The sequence below is a fragment of the Choloepus didactylus genome, chromosome 1 (genome assembly GCF_015220235.1).
Source record: "Choloepus didactylus isolate mChoDid1 chromosome 1, mChoDid1.pri, whole genome shotgun sequence".
Lineage (NCBI taxonomy): Eukaryota > Metazoa > Chordata > Mammalia > Pilosa > Megalonychidae > Choloepus > Choloepus didactylus.
In genome coordinates this window covers 126,706,015-126,723,785 of record NC_051307.1, presented here as the reverse complement: position 1 = coordinate 126,723,785, position 17,771 = coordinate 126,706,015, and the positions used below count along the sequence as shown (strand labels likewise).

General features: G+C 35.9%; 1 protein-coding gene across 4 annotated transcripts in view; it reads right to left on the bottom strand.

The window, feature by feature from the left end:
* Positions 1–17,771, bottom strand: part of ZBBX (zinc finger B-box domain containing) — a 149,392-nt gene that overhangs the window by 33,215 nt on the left and 98,406 nt on the right. For all 4 annotated transcript variants that reach the window (XM_037841377.1, XM_037841383.1, XM_037841387.1 and 1 more), the window contains one exon: positions 540–693. In XM_037841377.1, the coding sequence (XP_037697305.1) occupies positions 540–693 (154 nt within the window). The remainder of the gene's footprint in view (positions 1–539; positions 694–17,771) is intronic.

The window sequence follows — 17,771 nt, the reverse complement described above, 5'->3', positions numbered from 1 at the left end:
CACACTTGAAGAGGAACAAAAATTTTTAAAAGTATATAAAAATACAACATAAGATATAATAGCTTGAACATGAATAAGCACATTTGAACATATGGGAAAACCAAGAACATAGATGACACCAACATTTAGTTTTCATAAGGAAATTACAGATACCGCTCAGATTTTTCACAGATCCTGAGATTTTGAGATTTGTTTTAAAGATGGCAGTTAAGAGTCATTATATAACACTTAACAGTTGATAAAGGGATTTGAAGCATTTCTACTATTTTACATTTTAGTAAAGGTCATATTTATAAATTTCAAAAATAATCTCTCCCTAGTTTATTAAAGTCATGTTTCTCACATTCTGATACCAGCATTAAATACAAATACATGACAACTTTTGCAGGGTTAATAATTTCAGGTAGACAAGAAGAAAACAATTTTGTTTATTGAACACAATTGCCCAGTATTTCCTAAGATGAGGGTGGACTAGTGTAAAAAATGTAAGATAGAAAACTGTTAGGTTGGTCCACAGGCGATCTGCTTTCAGAATTTACCTGCAAGTGTAATCCTAGTACTGGAAGAGATGCATTCTAAGCTATGAGAAGGAAGTAAGTTGAGTCTTTCATTTTTATCAAAAATAAAGAATCTTTCAAGTCCTTGATACTGTTCATTTATAGGCTTACTTCTGAGGGCTATTTCTTGTAACAACTAGGAAACAAAACATTCAACAAAATTAAATTTATTTTCTATGTCATCAACACAAAGAAGCACATTTTACTCATTGAGCACCTTTACTATATACTAGACACAGAATCTTCCCTCATCAACTTTAGATAATAACACAACATTTATATACAGTAAAATCTGAAAAAAACATAAACTACAATTGCAGAAATTATCTGAAAGTTGCCATCAATACATAAGAACAGAAGTTCATGAAACTTTCTCCTTTCTTTCCTTTATGTTCTTTCTTCTCTTGGTATCTTTACACAATAATTATTTTGGAATACAGAGTATTACATGCATTATGCCTTTGAATTCATGTCCTTGTCTATGCATAAAACAATTTCAAAGATGGAAGTAAAACACTTAAAATATGAATGAGTGGCCATCATATTTAAGAATTCCCTAATCTAATGATGCCTCAAAACAGTCTGTTTCAAGTGATTAAATAACACATACTGTTATAACTCTACATAAATTTATAAATCTGATAAATGAGAAAATATTACAAAAGAAAGGTAGTGACAAATAAAGACAGGTCCAACTCCTCTCTGCTCACAATATGTTCCCTGTCTCTCCCAGAACTGGATGACCAATTAATAGAACTCTTTCACCTCCAGGAAGCTCATATTTGAATTATACAATTGCAAATCCGGAAGGATTTTAAAAACTTGGGTTTACATGTAAGTAAACTGAGAGAGGTTATTTTTGGGGGTCCCAAACTCCTGAAGCTAAGTTGCAATTTCAGAACCAGAACCAAAGGCCCTTGAATAGTCCCTGTTCTCAGTATCCCACCCTAACTCCTTACAGTTATTCCATAGGTGGTACCATCTTTATGAAGGAATCAAATTCTGAAAAATGAAGTGCAAAATGAACCATCATATACTCAGTTTGGATGTCAAGAAATGTCACTGCTGTTTATATGAATACCATAATTACATGGAACCTTGAACAGGGAGTGAGATCCTGTTGGTTTGTACAGGTCTATGTGATGCCCTGATACATCCCAGGGTAATTTGGGCAGAGAATAAAAAAAAGTATTTGCACAGCCCCCTTCAGAGACTGGGTAAAAACGTGGAAATAACGAACTTCCCCACCTGGGGAATTCCTGATATTCTTGCAAGCATTGGAAACTACCAATTTAATAGGCCAAGCCCTCAATCTTGGGGCTTGCCCTTAGGAAATGTATTCCTGCAATCCAGTATCCTTGATTCTTGAAGATGATTGTGTAACTGCATAGGTGGTAAGGTGTGGCTGTCTAATTGCAAAAACCTTGGGACTGACACTCCCTTTATCCAGTGTGTGGACAGATAAGTAAGAAAACAAAGACAAAAATAAATAAAAAAAGAATAGGGTGTGAATGGGGTATAGGATGTTTTGGGTGTTCTTCTTTGATTTTTTATTTTTTTATTTTTTTGTAGTAATGAAAATGTTCAAATATTGATTACTACAATGAATGCACAACTATATGATGATACTGTGAACCACTGAATGTACACTTTGGATAATTATTTGGTATGTGAATATATCTCAGTAAAATTACATTAAAAGAAACAAAAAGAAATGCCACTGCTAAAAATTGCTTCCCACTCTGGAATTTTCTACTGGAGCACAACAGATTTCTAAGTAGGTTCTGCTCAGGGGTTGGTTTCTTCTAGGTCAGGACAAGAATAAAAGCAGTTCATGCCTAGTCTTTAGGGATAAAAAGAATGTAGATTCTACCACTTAACTATTCACAAGCAAGGATTCAGTCTGCACACTGTAAAGAGCCAATTTCTTCTGATAGCCACTTTAGATAGCTCTGCTCATTTTACAGCCCCCTTGTTGGTTGCCTTTTGTTGTGCAACTCCTTGAATCCTCTCGGGCTGTAACCCAACAACTCACTCATCACAGAGTAACAGATTAGCTGCCCCTAGAAAAAGATGCTCAGGGAGGATTTTTGCCACTCAGTTTAAATCCTATTTATGGTGGACCTCAATAGCTGTGGTAGAACTCAGTATCTGTGAAACTATTTATATTTTTTAATCCCTCAGATATAATTACCTTGGAACAGATTAAAATACAGTTTATCTTATTTACAAAATTGGCAACCCTTAAATTAGAGACCGATTAGTCTGCTGAAGAGGGCTTTAAAATTCTGTGACAGATTCTTCCTTAAAAAACTGCAAGTGCTCAAAATAGTATTCTCTCATGAGGAACAGGTAGGCTTGACATATAATGCTTTACTACTGTCCAGTGTTACACTTACTCTCACTTTTTTACTTGAGAAAACAATAGCAATGTAAGAATTTTGATTATTTCAGCAAGTTCAAGCTTCTGAGAACATTATGGATCGCAAGAGTTTACATGCTCTTTGAGATTCTTTCCTGAACTATCTCTGTCAGAACCAGTTTTATATTGAGAAATTTATAATGCTAAATAGAATGAAACATGAATGTGTCCTAATTACACATAAATGCCTTACTTTTTAATAAATACATTTAGTGATATATCTATATCATTAATTTGATAGGATGATAATACCATATAAAAAACGGAAAGGAATACTGCTGGAGATTAGGAATGCTATCCAAGTCAGGGCCATGCTGCCAAACTTGAACCCACTGAGGGTAGACCAAGGAGCCTAATGGGATGCAAATCACTGGATTATCAACTAAATTGAAGGTTCTCTGGGAAACTGGACTGAAAAATAGTCAAGGCCCGAAAGCAATACATAACTCCCTACTCTTGCCCTACTAAACTGAAGAGAACTGCATGTTTAGAAGATCTTTCAGTGATGTTATCATATGAGGATCTGGAGAAGGGAAACAGAAAAGAACACTCCATTGCGAGTTCGCTGGTGAAGGAGAGTTACAGAGAGGGATTAGAAACAGATTCAAACGCACACAGGTATAAAAGGAGAGTGCTAGGCTGGCATAAAAACAGAAACAGGAAAAGAGAGAGAAAGAAGAAACAAAGAGATACTCTAGCAAGATAGAGGAGCCACATTCGTTTCAAGAAGTTGCAATGCTCCTGGTAAATACGGCCTAATATATATCAAAGTCTCCCTGATATCTGTAATCAATCAAGTTACTCTTCTTTCCTTAGATTTGAATAAAATATTGGAGAGAATGACAAGGAGGGTTTGCTCCAATACTGCACTCCCTTGGGGATGAATTTAACTCCCCTTCCTTCTTTGGAAAAGTGAGGACAAGGGCATAAATGGTTCTCTTAAGGAAAGTGTTTCCCTGATGACATGGATTTAAGTGTCCACACTTAAAATTGTGGGTAATTACTGCCTTCTTGAAAAACAGCTAAGCAACAACAATGCTATACCATGCCAAAATCAAAATAGTTTCACTAAGCAGATACTTGTAAATATCCAGATGAATAATACTAAAAAATTCTAGTAAATTTGAGTACTTACTTCCCGAGCAGCTTCTAAGTACAAAGGACGATGATCAATTATGCAATCATTTACTGCTTTTCTAAAAAGCATGTTCTTTTTAGAATAGCAATATAAAGGATCAAAATCTCATTAGTAGAGTTTGTAAATTTTAATTATGAAATACTTTAATTTTATAGATATGTACAACACATAATATAACTTGTTCATAAATTGATATCAGTAATTTAAAATACTTGCCTCACGAGTGTCCCAAAAAAGAAAACATTTTAGATTTGATAGACCTAATTGTATTACTGTATTGAAATTGACATGCAGTATTCCAATGCACATTTTGACTATTACTACATGAGTGAATTCATTTTCAAAAGTTATAATTGCCTTGAGTTTGTACATCTTGAACTCTATGTATTCTTTTACATTTATTTTTAACTTCATTGTTGAGATGTATCCATCCATTTAATAAAAGCAATTCTGTATCATTTATTTTAACTGCTATATTATTTTGCATTACATAAATTACCACAGATTATGTATCTGTGAATTTTGCAAAATGTCATTTATTAGGTGAAGATATCCTTTATTAAATAGGTGAGCAAAAAATTTTAATTTATCAAATGTTTTGCATCTATTGGGCTATTGTGTTCTTGAAATAAAGCCATTTGAAATAATTTACTTTTGTGTATGCATTACTAAATTCTGTGTAGTATTATTTTAGGATCTGTGAATTTATGTTTTCCTGTGAGATTGAACTGAAACAATTTTCTTAAACAGTCCTTTCCCTGTTTCACTGTCAAGGTTATACTAGCCTCAGAAAACTAGGGAATTTTCCCTTCTTTTCTATTCTCTGAAAGAGGTTGAATAATTAGAGATTATCAATTCATTAAAGGTTTGTTAAAAACCACCTGTAAAACTTGTGTACCTTTTTTTTCTGGGTGGGGAAGGAGCTTGTAGGCAAATATATTTTTAACCATTGGTTCCAATGCTTTAGTGGATATGGGTCGTTTGGAATTTTCGAATTCTTCAGGAGCCAATTTTGCTAAATAATTTTTTCTAGAAATCTGTCCTTTTCTTCAAAATTTTCACATTTATTGGTATAAAGCTATTTGTAAGAAACTTATTTTTTAAATTACTGTACCTCTACTTATATCCCCTTTTGATTCAGTAAGTATTGTTTATTTGTACCATCTTTCTTTTTTTATTAACTTTATTCATGAAAAAATAAAAAAAAACATTTGCAGATAAAATAAAACAAAGGAATAGGAAAAACAAAAATCTTGAAATAACTTCATTGTTTCCAATATGCTCCTACCATACCACAAGAAAATTAACAAACCATAGTCATTCCTGAGCATTCCCATATCATTAAGATTACCCTCAATGTCTATCTGTTCTTATTAGATTATCGTTCCCCCTTCACTAACAGCTATCTATCTCTAGGTCCCCTATATTCTATGTTCAGAGTTCACATTAGTGGTAACACACAGTGTATCTCTTTTTGTGTCTGACTTATTTCACTCAACATTATGTCCTCAAGGTTCATCCATGTTGTCATATGCTTCACAACCTTGTTCCTTCTCACTGCTGCATGGTATTCCATTGTACATTTTTCAGTTTGCTAACGCTGCCATTATGCAAACTACCAGAAATGGATTGGCTTTTATAAAGGGGATTTATTAAGTTACAAATTTACAGTCCTACAGCCATAAAAGTGTCCAAACCAAGGCATAATTGTGAGTATACCTTCAATGAAGAAAGGCCGTTGACGTCCGGAAAACCTCTGTTAACTGGGAAGGCATATGGCTGGTGTGTGCTTGCTCCCAGGTTGCATTTCAAAATGACATTCTCAAAATGTCTAGGCATCAGCCAACATCAGGGGTCCACAACTCTAAGCATCTCTGAGCTAAGCCAGCAGGTGTCTGGGTCTGTGTCAGTATTCGTAAAGGACTACAGTAAACTAAACAAGACCCATGCTGAATAGATGGGGCCACACCTCCATGGAAATAATGTAATCAAAAGTTTCACTTACAGCTGGGTGAGTCACATTTCCATGGAAACAACCCAAACCCAATATCTCACAAGACTGGATTAAAGACCATGGCTTTTTGTGGGGGGCGTAATATATCCAAACTGGCACAGTATGTATGTACCATATTTTGTTTATCCACTCATCTGATGTGGGACATTTAGGTTGTTTTCATCTCTTGGAAATTTTGAACAATGCCTCTATGAACATAAGTGTGCAAGTATCTGCTCATGTCACTGCTTTCAGGTCCTCTGGGTAAATAACGAGAAGTGAAATTGCTGGATCATAGGATAACTCAATACCTAGTTTTCTAAAAACCGCCAAACTGTCTTCCAGAGTGGCTGAGCACATTATACAGTCCCACCAGCAATGAATGATAGTTCCAATTTCTCCACATCCTCTCCAGCATTTGTAGTTTCCTGTTTGTTTAATGGCGGCCATTCTTATTGGTGTGAGATGATACCTCATTGAGGTCTTGATTTGTATGTCCCTAATAGTTAGCAAAGATGAACATTTTTCCATTTGTTTTTTAGCCATTTGTATTTCCTCATCAGAGAAATGTCTTTTCCTATCTTTTGCCCATTTTGTAATTGGGCTATTTTTATTACGGACATTGAGTTGTGAGTTTTCTTTATACTTACAAGCTATCAGTCTCTTACCAGACAGATGGTTACCAAATATTTTCTCCCATGGAGTTTGCTGTCTCTTTATCTTTTTGACAAATTCCTTTGAGGTGCAGAAGCTTTTAATTCTGAGGCATTCCCATTCATCTATTTTTCCTTTTCTTGCTTGTGCTTTAGGTGTAAGCTCTAAGAAGTGGTCTCCTAATACCAGGTCTTGCAGATGTTTCCCTACATTTTCTTCTAGGAGCTCTATGATGCAGTCTCTTATATTGAGATCTCTGACCCATGCTGAATTAATTTTTCTATTGGGAGGTAGGGGTCCTCTGTCATTCTTTTAGATATAGATAACCAAATCTCCCAGGCCCATTTGTTGAAGAGGCTGTTATGTCCCAATTCAGTGGATTTGGGGGTCTTATCAAAAATCAGTCAACCATAGATCTGGGGGTTATTTCCAAATTCTCAATTTGATTCCATTGATCAATATGCCTATTTTTGTATCAATACCATGCTGTTTTGAGTGCTGTGGCTTTATAGTAGTCTTCAAAGTCAGGCAGTGTAAGTCTTCTCACTTTGTTTTTCTTTTTTAGTAATTTGAGGCATCTTTCCCTTCCAAATAAATTTGATGACTAACTTTTTCAAGTCTGCAAAGTAGATTGTTGGAATTTTGATGGGAATTGCATTAAATCTGTAGATCAGTTTGGGTAGAATTGACATCTTAACTACATTTAGCCTTCCTACTCATGAACACAGAAAATATCTCCATCTCTTTAGGTCATCTTATATTTCTTTTAGTAGAGTTATGTAATTTTCTGTGTAAAGGTCTTTTACATCCTTGGTTAAGTTTATTCCTATGCACTTAGCTTTTTTAGTTTCTATTGATAATGGACTCTCTTTCTTGAGTGTCTCTTCAGTTAGGTCGTTTCTACTGTATAGAAACATTACTGACTTACGTGCACTAATCTTATATCCTGTCACTTTGCTGAATTTATTTATTAGCTCAAGTAGGTGTGTCATTGATTTCTCAGGGTTATCCAAGAATAAGATCACATCACCTGCAAATAATGAAAGTTTTGCTTCTTCCTTTCCAATTTGGATGCCGTTTATTTCTTTTTCTTGCTGAATTGCTCTGGCTAGAACTTCTAGCACAATGCTGAATAATAGTGGTGACAATGGGCATCCTTGTCTCGCTCCTGATCTTAGAGGGAAAGCTTTCAGTCTCTCACTATTGAGTACTATACAGGCTGTGGGTTTTTCATATATGCCCTTTATCATATTGAGGAAGTCTCCTTCAATTCTTACCTTTTGTAGTGTTTTTATCAGAAAAGGATGTTGGCTTTTGTCAAATGTGTTTTCAGCATCTATTAAGATGATCATTTAATTCCTCCCTTCTGATTTGTTAATGTGTTGCATTATGTTGATTGATTTTCTTATGTTGAACCACCCTTGCATACCTGGGATGAACCCCACTTGGTCAGGGTGTATAATTTTTTTAATTTGTCTTTGATTTTAATATGAAGTATTTTGTTGAGAATTTTTGCATCTATACTCATTAGGGAAATTGGCCTGTAGTTTTCCTTTCTTGTAACATCTTTATCTGGTTTTGCTATTAGAGTGATGCTGCCTTCATAAAATGAGTTAGGTAGTGTTCTATTTTCTTTAATTTTTTTGAAAGAGCTTAAGGAGGAATGGTGTCAGTTCTTTTTGGAAATTTTGGTAGAATTCCCCTCTGAAGCTAACTGGGCCTGGAGTTTTATTTGTAGGAAGCTTTTTGATAACTGATTGGATCTCTTTAATTGTGATTGGTTTGTTGAGTTCCTCTATTTCTTCTTTATTCAGTTTAGGTTGTTCATGTGTTTCCAGGAAATTATCCATTTCCTCTAAATTATCTAGTTTGTTGGCATAGAGTTGTTCATAGTATTCTCTTATGATGTTTTCTATTTCTTCAGGATCCATAATAATATCTTCCCTCTTGTTTATTATTTTGTTTATTTGGTTCTTCTCTCTTTTTGAGTTTGTCAGTCTAGCTAAGGGTTTGTTGATCTTGTTGATCTTCTAAAAGATGTACTATCTTTCTTTGCTTTCTTGGTCACTGTATCTAGAGCATCATCTAATTTATAAGCCTATTCCAAATAAACAAAAATTTCTAGTCTTGCTGATGCTATCTATTACTTTTTCCATCTTATCACTTTTTTCTTATCATAATTATTTCCTTCCTTCTCATTTCCTTCAGTTGATTACTTTTCTGCCAGATTCACAGCTCAGTGATTTTCACTGTCTCCCTTTTCTTGAATTTGGGATTATAAATTTCCACATAAATAGTATTTGAATTTCATCCTACATATTTTTCATTTTTATGTAATTTTATTGAAATATATTCACATACCATACAATCATTCAAAGCGTACAACTGTTCAGTTTCATCATACAGTTGTGCATTCAATGCCACAATTTTTGAGCATTTTCATCATTCCAAAAAATAAAAATGAAAAGAAAAAAAGAAAAGAAAAATAAAAGAGAACATTCAAAGCATCCCATACCCCTCCTCTCCCCCTCATTTACTTTTCTTTAATTGAAATATATTCTCATACCATACAATCAACCAAAATGTAAAACAATTTTTCATGGTATCATCATATAGTTGTGCAATCATCACCACAGTCAATTTTTGAACATTTTCATTATTCCAAAAACTAAAAATAAGAATAAAAATAAAAGTAAAAAGAACACTCAAAACATCTCATATCCCCCTCCTCCCTATTACTCATTTACATTTTGTCCCCATTTTTTCTGCTCATTTGTCTATACACTGGGCAAAGGGAGCGTGAGCCACAAGGTTATCACAATCACACGGTCACACCATATAAACTATATAGTTATATGACTGCCTTCAAGAATCAAGGATACTGGATTGCAATTCAATGATTTCAGATATTTCCTTCTAACTATTCTAATAAACTAAAAACTGAAAAGGGATATTTATGTAATGCATAAGAGTCACCTCCAGAATGACCTCTCAACTTCATTTGAAATCTCTCAGCCATTGAAACTACTTTGTTTCAATTCTCCTCCCACTTTTTGTCCAAAAGGCTTTCTCAATCACATGATACAGGGTCCAGGCTCATTTCTGGGGGTCACATTCCATATTGTCAGGGAGATTTATACCCCTGGGAGTTATGTCCCAGGTAGGGGTAAGGGCAGTGAATTTACCTGCTGGGTTGGCTTAAAGAGAGAGGACCCGTCTGAGCAACAAAAGAGGCCCTCTGGGGGTGACTCCTAGGCACAATTATGAGTAGGACTAGCCTCTCTTTTGTGTTATCAAGCTTTGTAAGGGCTAGTCCCAAGATTGAAGGCTTGGCCTACTAAGCTGTTGGTCCCCAATGCTTGCAAGAATTTCAGGAATTCCCCAGCTGGGAAACTCTAATATTTCCACATTTTTCCACAGTCCCTCAAGGGGGCTTTGTAAATACTTTTTTTCTCTACCCAGATCACTCTGGGTCATATCAGGGCTTCAGACTAACCTGTACAAACAAGGTCTCACTCCCTAGTCAAGGTTCCATGTAATTATGGCATTTAAGTAAACTGACCATACAAGTTAAATCATATAGAGTGCTAAAGAAAATACAGATTTTCCACCATATACCCATCTCTTCCTTTGGTCCCACACAGAAGTCAAAATTTTAAAACACGGTTAGTATCATACTGTACCCTTTAGTCTTATCTACTCCAATCCTAATTAAGTCCATTTCATTTATTTCTTCAATTGAAGTCTAATCTCCTTTTTGGCCTTTTTAGTAATTGATTCATGGGGCAATGCTGACACTCACAACTGCCTAACTCTGGCTCTGAGTCCCAGGTGCCACACAGACAGCTGAAGCTCCAGGTACTGACCATGTCAACACAAACCACTCAGAATCTCAAAATTTATAAATAACTATTATGACTCATGAATAAATGTGCCTGCTGTATGACCTTACAATCTAGGAAACTTTATATAAGCCTCCTCCTTATAGCCCATGCTGCTGGATTCAATTCTCAGAGTTTATACATTGTTATTTGTCTCTATTAGTGAGGCATTATAATATTTGCCTTTTCATTTCTGGTTTATCTCACTCAACCTACTGTCTTCATGGTCCATTCACTTCATTACATACCTCATAACTTCATTCTTTCTTGCTGCTCCTTCATGAAAAAACATTCTTATACTTGTACATTTAATCACGCATATTGACCACTCTAAGTTTCACTAAGTTATATAGCCCCAGTCTTTATCTTCTATCATTCCTTCTGTTGTTATACAGACCCCTAACCCTCCTCTTTCAACCATATTCACAGTCATCTTTTTTCAGTGTACTTACAATATTGTGCTACCATCACACAGTATTGTGCTATCCATTTTTAGACCTACATAATCAATTCTTTAGAATATTCTATACTCCTTCAACATCAAATGTCCAATCTCCTACCCTCTGTCTCCTGATATCTTCATTTCTACTCTCTTCTCCAAACCTTTCTCTCCTCTTTTCCTACTGTCTGTAGCACTCCCTTTAGTATTTCCTGAAGAGGAGGGCTCCTGTTCATGAACTCTTTCAGTGTCTGTTTATCTGTAAATATTTTAAACTCTCCCTCATTTTTGAAGGGCAGTTTTGTTGGATATAGGATTGGGGGTTGGCAGTTTTTCTCTTTTAGTATCTTTAATATGTCATACCACTGCCTTCTCACCTCCATGGTTTCTGCTGAGAGATCTGCACTTAGCCTTATCAAGCTTCCTTTGTATGTGGTGGATGTCTTTTCTCTTGATGCTTTCAGAATTCTGTCTTTCTGACATTTCAAAATCTGATTAGTAAGTGTCTTGGAGTAGGTATATCTGAATCAATTCTGTTTGGGGTACACTGTGCTTCTTGGACCTGTAATTTTATGTCTTTCATGAGTTGGGAAATTTTCATTGATTATTTCCTCTATTATTCCTTCTACAGCTTTTCCCTTTTCTTCTCCTTCTGGGACATCTATAACACATATATTCATGCACTTCATGTTGTCCCTCAGTTCCCTGAGACTGTGCTTATATTTTTCCATTCTTTTCCCTATTTCTTCCTTTGTGTGCATGATTTCAGATGTCCTCCATCTCACTGATTCTTTCTTCTGCCTCTCCAAGTCTGCTGTTGTATGTCACCATTGTTTTTTTCATCTCTTCTATTGTGCATTTCATTCCCATAAGTTCTGACATGTTTTTTCAAGCTTACAAATTCTTCCTTACAGTCACTCAGTGTCTTCTTTGTATCCTTTATCTCTTTTGTCATATTCTCTCTCACTTCACTGATTTGGTTTAAGAGATTTGTTTGAACACCTATAATCAGTTGTTTCAACTCCTGAATCTCAGTTGAAATGTTAGTTTCTTCCTTTGACTGGGCTATATCTTCCCATTTCCTGATGTGGCTTGTGATTTTCTGCTGTCTTGGCATGTAATTTTCTTGATTGGTTTATTCTGGAGGTTTTCTCCCTTTTCCTTAAGGTTTTCTTGTTGGTTAACTTTGATCTCTATCTTCTCTTTGTTTCTCTCCCTGGCCAGGTTTCAGACTGGCTTTGCTCCCCAGTCTTCTCCCCAATGTCAGGTGCCCACTGTGGCCTGTCACAGGGTGGGAGATAGGCACTGGGCACCCCAGAAAGTTCACTGCGTGTGGTAATACAAATCTGCTGGCTTCCAGTTGTGCTGTTTTCCACTGGCTAAGACCTGGGTTTGTTTTGGGGTCCTGCTTTAACAGTTGGGTCTTCCCTATTTCTCAGACAAGACAGGGCTGGCTTTCTGTACAGGGTGAATAGACTGTCCAACAGATGGTGCTATTCAGTAACTTAGTCATCCTCAAAGGCTGTTCTGCCTTGGAGCACAGAGCACAGCTGGGCCAAAACTTGGGACCCCTATGCCTCCATGCTTGAAGTGAAGCTCGATCTGCAGCAGAGCTCTCCCCCCAGCTAAGTCAGCACTCCCGCTATCCCAAGACAAGGAAATGGCTGCAGTTACCACCTCTCTGGGGCAAAGTATGCCTTCAGCTAATCCAACACTCTAGCTGTTTCCAAGGCAAGGAAACAGCAGCTGCTGGCTGCTCTCTCTTGAGGTTGGGGGAAGGGCCTTCAGACACAGGTCTAGGAATGAGTTCCTGTCTTCATTTTCTCAGGCTTTTTGTCCCTCACTGATCTGGGCCTTGAAATGTCCTCCGCCATCCACTGGGTCTTCAAACAGTTATGGTATTTTTCACTGCTGTGAGGTTTTAAAATCTGTGTCCCCCATGGGAGGGATCCCGTCTTTTGTTTCTGTGCCTTTCCCACATGGAGACCAAGTGAGGGGGAGGCTAGATGACCAGCTGGTCTGGCATGGAAAATTCTTACCTGATATTTCTTCTCTTTCTTCAATTCAGCATTTGTAGAGTCTTACTCCAGTCTATATCCTCCTCCAGAGTTTTCAATAATTCAGAATTGTCTTTTTTGTTGTTGTTGAATCTCTGGAGAGAAGTTTTCAGTACCTTTTTACATCACTGTGTTGATGATGTCACCCTCCCATCCTACACATTTTTACATGTTACTTTTGCTCACATACAGTTTTAAATATTTCTGATTTTCTTTATTATTTCTTCCTTTACCCAGAATTATTTGAAATATATTTAATTTTGTAGTCATTTTATTATTGGTTTATTATTTCTATTGCACTATGTTTGGAAAACAGTGTGTGATATTATTTCTTCAGTAATTGTTGAGACTTACTTTGCAGCCCAGTAGAAATTTATTTTTGTAAATATTCCATGTATTCTTGAAAAAAAAAATGCATTCTCTAATTGTTCTGTAGGTGGTTCACAAGCTCATTTGTGTGGCTCAAATCTTCCCTATCTTTACTACTAAAAAATTCCATTGGGTTAGTGGATCTGTCAATAATACCATATATTTCTGTCCATTTTCACTTCATAAGTTGGCAGCTACATTGATAAGAACATACAAATACATATTTTTTTATACCTTTGTCATAAATCATTGCTTTATCGTACATAATGAACCCCTTTATCTCTGGCAATGTTTTGTTGCCTTAAAGTTATTTACTATTCTTTTTAAATTAGTGCTTATCTTCACTCTCAAACTTTTTAAAAATGTTTTAAATATACTTATTGCAAGTTACGCTTAGATGGATTTTGTTTTTTTGTATACAAACTTGGAATCTGTTCCTAAATGCAAATTAGATAATTTAATCTGTTCATATTTATTCTAATTACTGATATGCTTGGAATTATTTCTATCAGCCTACTTTATGCTTTCCACTTACTGTCAAGAACTGAGATTTTACCTTACTTGCAAGCCTACTTCAGTTCCATGGATGCTGGCAGAAGTTATGAGACTACTTGGTCAGAGCAAAGGACCTTATTACTCACAGAAACTTCAGTAAGCCAGAGTATCAGCATTTGCTCCAATTTCCAGAATTTACTTTCCATAAAGTATCATGAAGAGGGCTAAATGATGCCTGCACATGCAGTGGGCTTTGTTATATAAGAGTAACACTGAGCTTAGGGAAACCATTTGACTGATCTTAGCCCCAGAGGGAAACACTGAAATTATACTGGACAGTAACAAACCTGCCCTTTGCACTGGAGAGAGACACAGTCTCTGTCTTTCAAGGCTGTTTGCTCTACAACAAGCCTCGGAAAGATACTTTGGAACAAAGTGAACCAGTGCCTCTGCTCACAAGATGTACAAAACATGAGAGACCCATGGAGAACCACATACCCATAACTTACCATACCATTCCTTCTTCTATCCTTTCCTTTCCTACTTAGATGTAATCAAGTTTTCTATATTCCTTTTTTCCTTTACTGGTCTGGGTTAACACATATTCTATCTCTGGTGTTTTGTTACTCAAAGTTTCTAATATGTATTAGATGAAAACATACAGTTAATTTAAGACCTACATCCTTCTTCTTTACAATGTAGGTTGCCTCACAAGTTTTAAATCTAATCAAATTTAACAGTCTTACAAGTTATTGTTTTATATTATTTTCATTCAAATTTGTTTTTTATAGTCCCCAAATTGTTCATTTTTATGAAATTGTTTTATAATGCACCCAACATATTTGCCACTTTGCATCCTACTTCTCCTGGATTCACTTTTTCCTCCTGAAGTATTTTCCCCAGCTGCTCTTTCAAGAAGGGTTGAAGAGCTAAATTCCCTGAGGTTTTGTCTAAATATTTCATTATTTTATTCTCAATCTTGAGTGATAGCTTTGTTGGCCTTCAGTTTCTAGATTGTTAGTCGGTTCTATTTAACTTTAAAGATGATGTTCCCCTGTGTGTTGCTATTGAGGCTATCTGTTGATGTAGATAAGAGTTCTATTATTAGTCTAAAAATTGTTCTTTGCAATTGTTCTTTTATCTCTGGTTGCTTTTAAGTTGTCTACTTTTGTGATGTCACAAATATGTTGTAATGTAGGTTTCTTTTTATTTATCTTTTCTGGAAGTGTTGTATTTTGTCAATGTTTTCCAGCCTCTATTTCATACAGGCATACTTCAGACATACTGTGGATTTAAAGTGAATATCACAATGAAATGAATATCACAATAAATGAGTAACATAAATATCTTTGGATTCCCAGTGCATATAAAAGTTATGATTACACTATCCTGTAGTCTACTAAGTGTTCAATAGCATTATGTCTAAAAAAAAAAAATGTTCCTACCTTGATTTTAAAAAATACTGTATTTCTAAAAATGCTAACCATCATCTGAATCTTTAATGAGTCATAAATCTTTTTGCTTGTGGAAGATCTTGCCTCGATGTTGATGGCTGCTGACTGAAGAGAGTGGTGGTTGTTGAAGTTTGGGATGGGTTGTCACATTAATTGACTTTTCCTTTGACAAAAGATTTCTCTATAGCACAAGATGTGTTTGATAGCATTTCACCTATAGAACTTCTTTCAAAAGTGGAGTCAATTCTCTCAAACCCTGCTGCTACTATATCAACTAAGTTTATTTAATATTCTAAATGCTTTGTTGTCATTTCAACAATGTTCATAGCACCTTCATCAGGAGTAGATTCCATCTCAAGAAACCAATTTCTTTGCTCAGCCGTAAGAAAGCAACTACTCATCCATTAAAGTTTATCATGAGATTGCAGCAATTCAACCACATCTTCAGGCTCCACTTCTAATTCTAGTTCTCTTGCTACTTCCACATCTGCAGTTACTTCCTCCACTTTAGTCTTGAACTCCTCAAAGTTCTCCATGAGGGATGGAATCAACTTTTTCCAAACTCTTGTTAATGTTGATATCTTGACCAAATGGTGAATCCTTTCCAGAAGGTTTTCAATTTGCTTTGCCCAGATCCATCAGAGGAATCACTATCCATGGCAGCTATGACATTAGGAAATGTATTTCTTAAATACATTTCTTAAATACTCCTTGATCCATGGGCTGCAGAATGGATGTGGTGTTAGCAGGCATGAAAACAACACATCTCACTCCACATTCATCTCATTGCACATCTCCTTCAGAGCTCTTGGATGACCAGATGTGTTGCCAATGAGCAGTAATATTTTGAACAAGATCTTTTTTCCAGGCAGTAGGTCTCAATAGTGGGTGTAAAATATTCAGTAAACCATGTTGAAAACAGATGTGCTGTCATCCAGGCTTTGTTGTTTCATTTAAAGAACACAGGCACAGCAGAGTTAGCATAATTTTTAAGGGTCCTAGAATTTTCAGAATGGTCAATGAGTACTGGCTTCAACTTAACATCACCAGCTGCATTAGCCCCTAACAAGAGAGCTAGCCTGTCCTTTGAAGTTTTAAAGCCAGACATTGGCTTCTCCTCTTTAGCTATGAAAGTCCTAGATGGCATCTTCTCCCTAAAGACTGTTTCATCTACATTGAAAATCTGTTGTGCAGTGTACCCCCCTTTATCAATTATTTTAGCTAGATCTTCCAGAAAACTTGTTGAAGCTTCCACATCAGCATATGTTGCTTCATCTTACACTTTTATGTTACAGAGGTTTCTTTCCTTAAACCTCTTGAACCGAGCTCTGCTAGCTTCCAACTTTTCTTCTGCAGCTTCCTCACCTCTCTCAGCCTTCACAGAATTCAAGAGAGTTAGGGCCTTGCTCTGGATTAGACTTTGGCTTAGGGAATGTTGTGGCTGGTTTGATCTTCTATCCAGACCACTAAAACTTTCTCCACAACAGCAATAAGGCTATTTTGCCTTCATATCGTTCATGTGTTCACTGGAGTAGCACTTTTAATTTCCCTCAAGAATTTTTCTTTTGTATTCACAACCTGGCTAATTGTACAGCACAAGAGGCTTAGCTTTTGGCCCATCTTGGCTTCTGACCTACCTCCCTCAGTAAACTTAATCATTTCTACCTTTTGATTTAAAGTGAAAGACATGTGACTCTTCCTTTCATTTGAACTCTTAGAGGCCATTGTAGGGTTATCAGTTTGCCTAATTTCAACATTGCTGTGTCTCAGGGAATATGGAGACCCAAGGAGAGGAAGAGAGACAAGGAACAGCTGGCTGGTGGAGCAGTCAGAACACACACAACATTTATCTATTAAATTTGCCATGTTATATGGGCATGGTTTGTGGTGACCCAAAATAATTTCAATAGTAACATCAAAGATCACTGATCACAGATAACCATAACAGATGTAATAATAATGAAGTTTTTAATATTAAGAGAATAACCAAAATGTGATACAGAGACCCAAAGTGAGTATATGCTGTGGAAAAATGGCACCTATAGACTTGCTCAACACAGAGTTGCCTCAAACCTTCAATTTGAAAAAAAAAGACAAATCTGCAAAACTCAATAAATCAAAGTCCAATAAAACGAGGAATGCCTCAATATGCATGTTTGCTGAACTATAGGTAATTTCTTTAAATCTATCTTCCAGGTTACTAATTTTCTCTTCATTTGTATTTAATATGCTGTTTTAAACTATACATTTAAATATAATTTCAGTGTTTATAGTTTGAACATTAGAACTTTTTGATTGACCTTTTATAAATA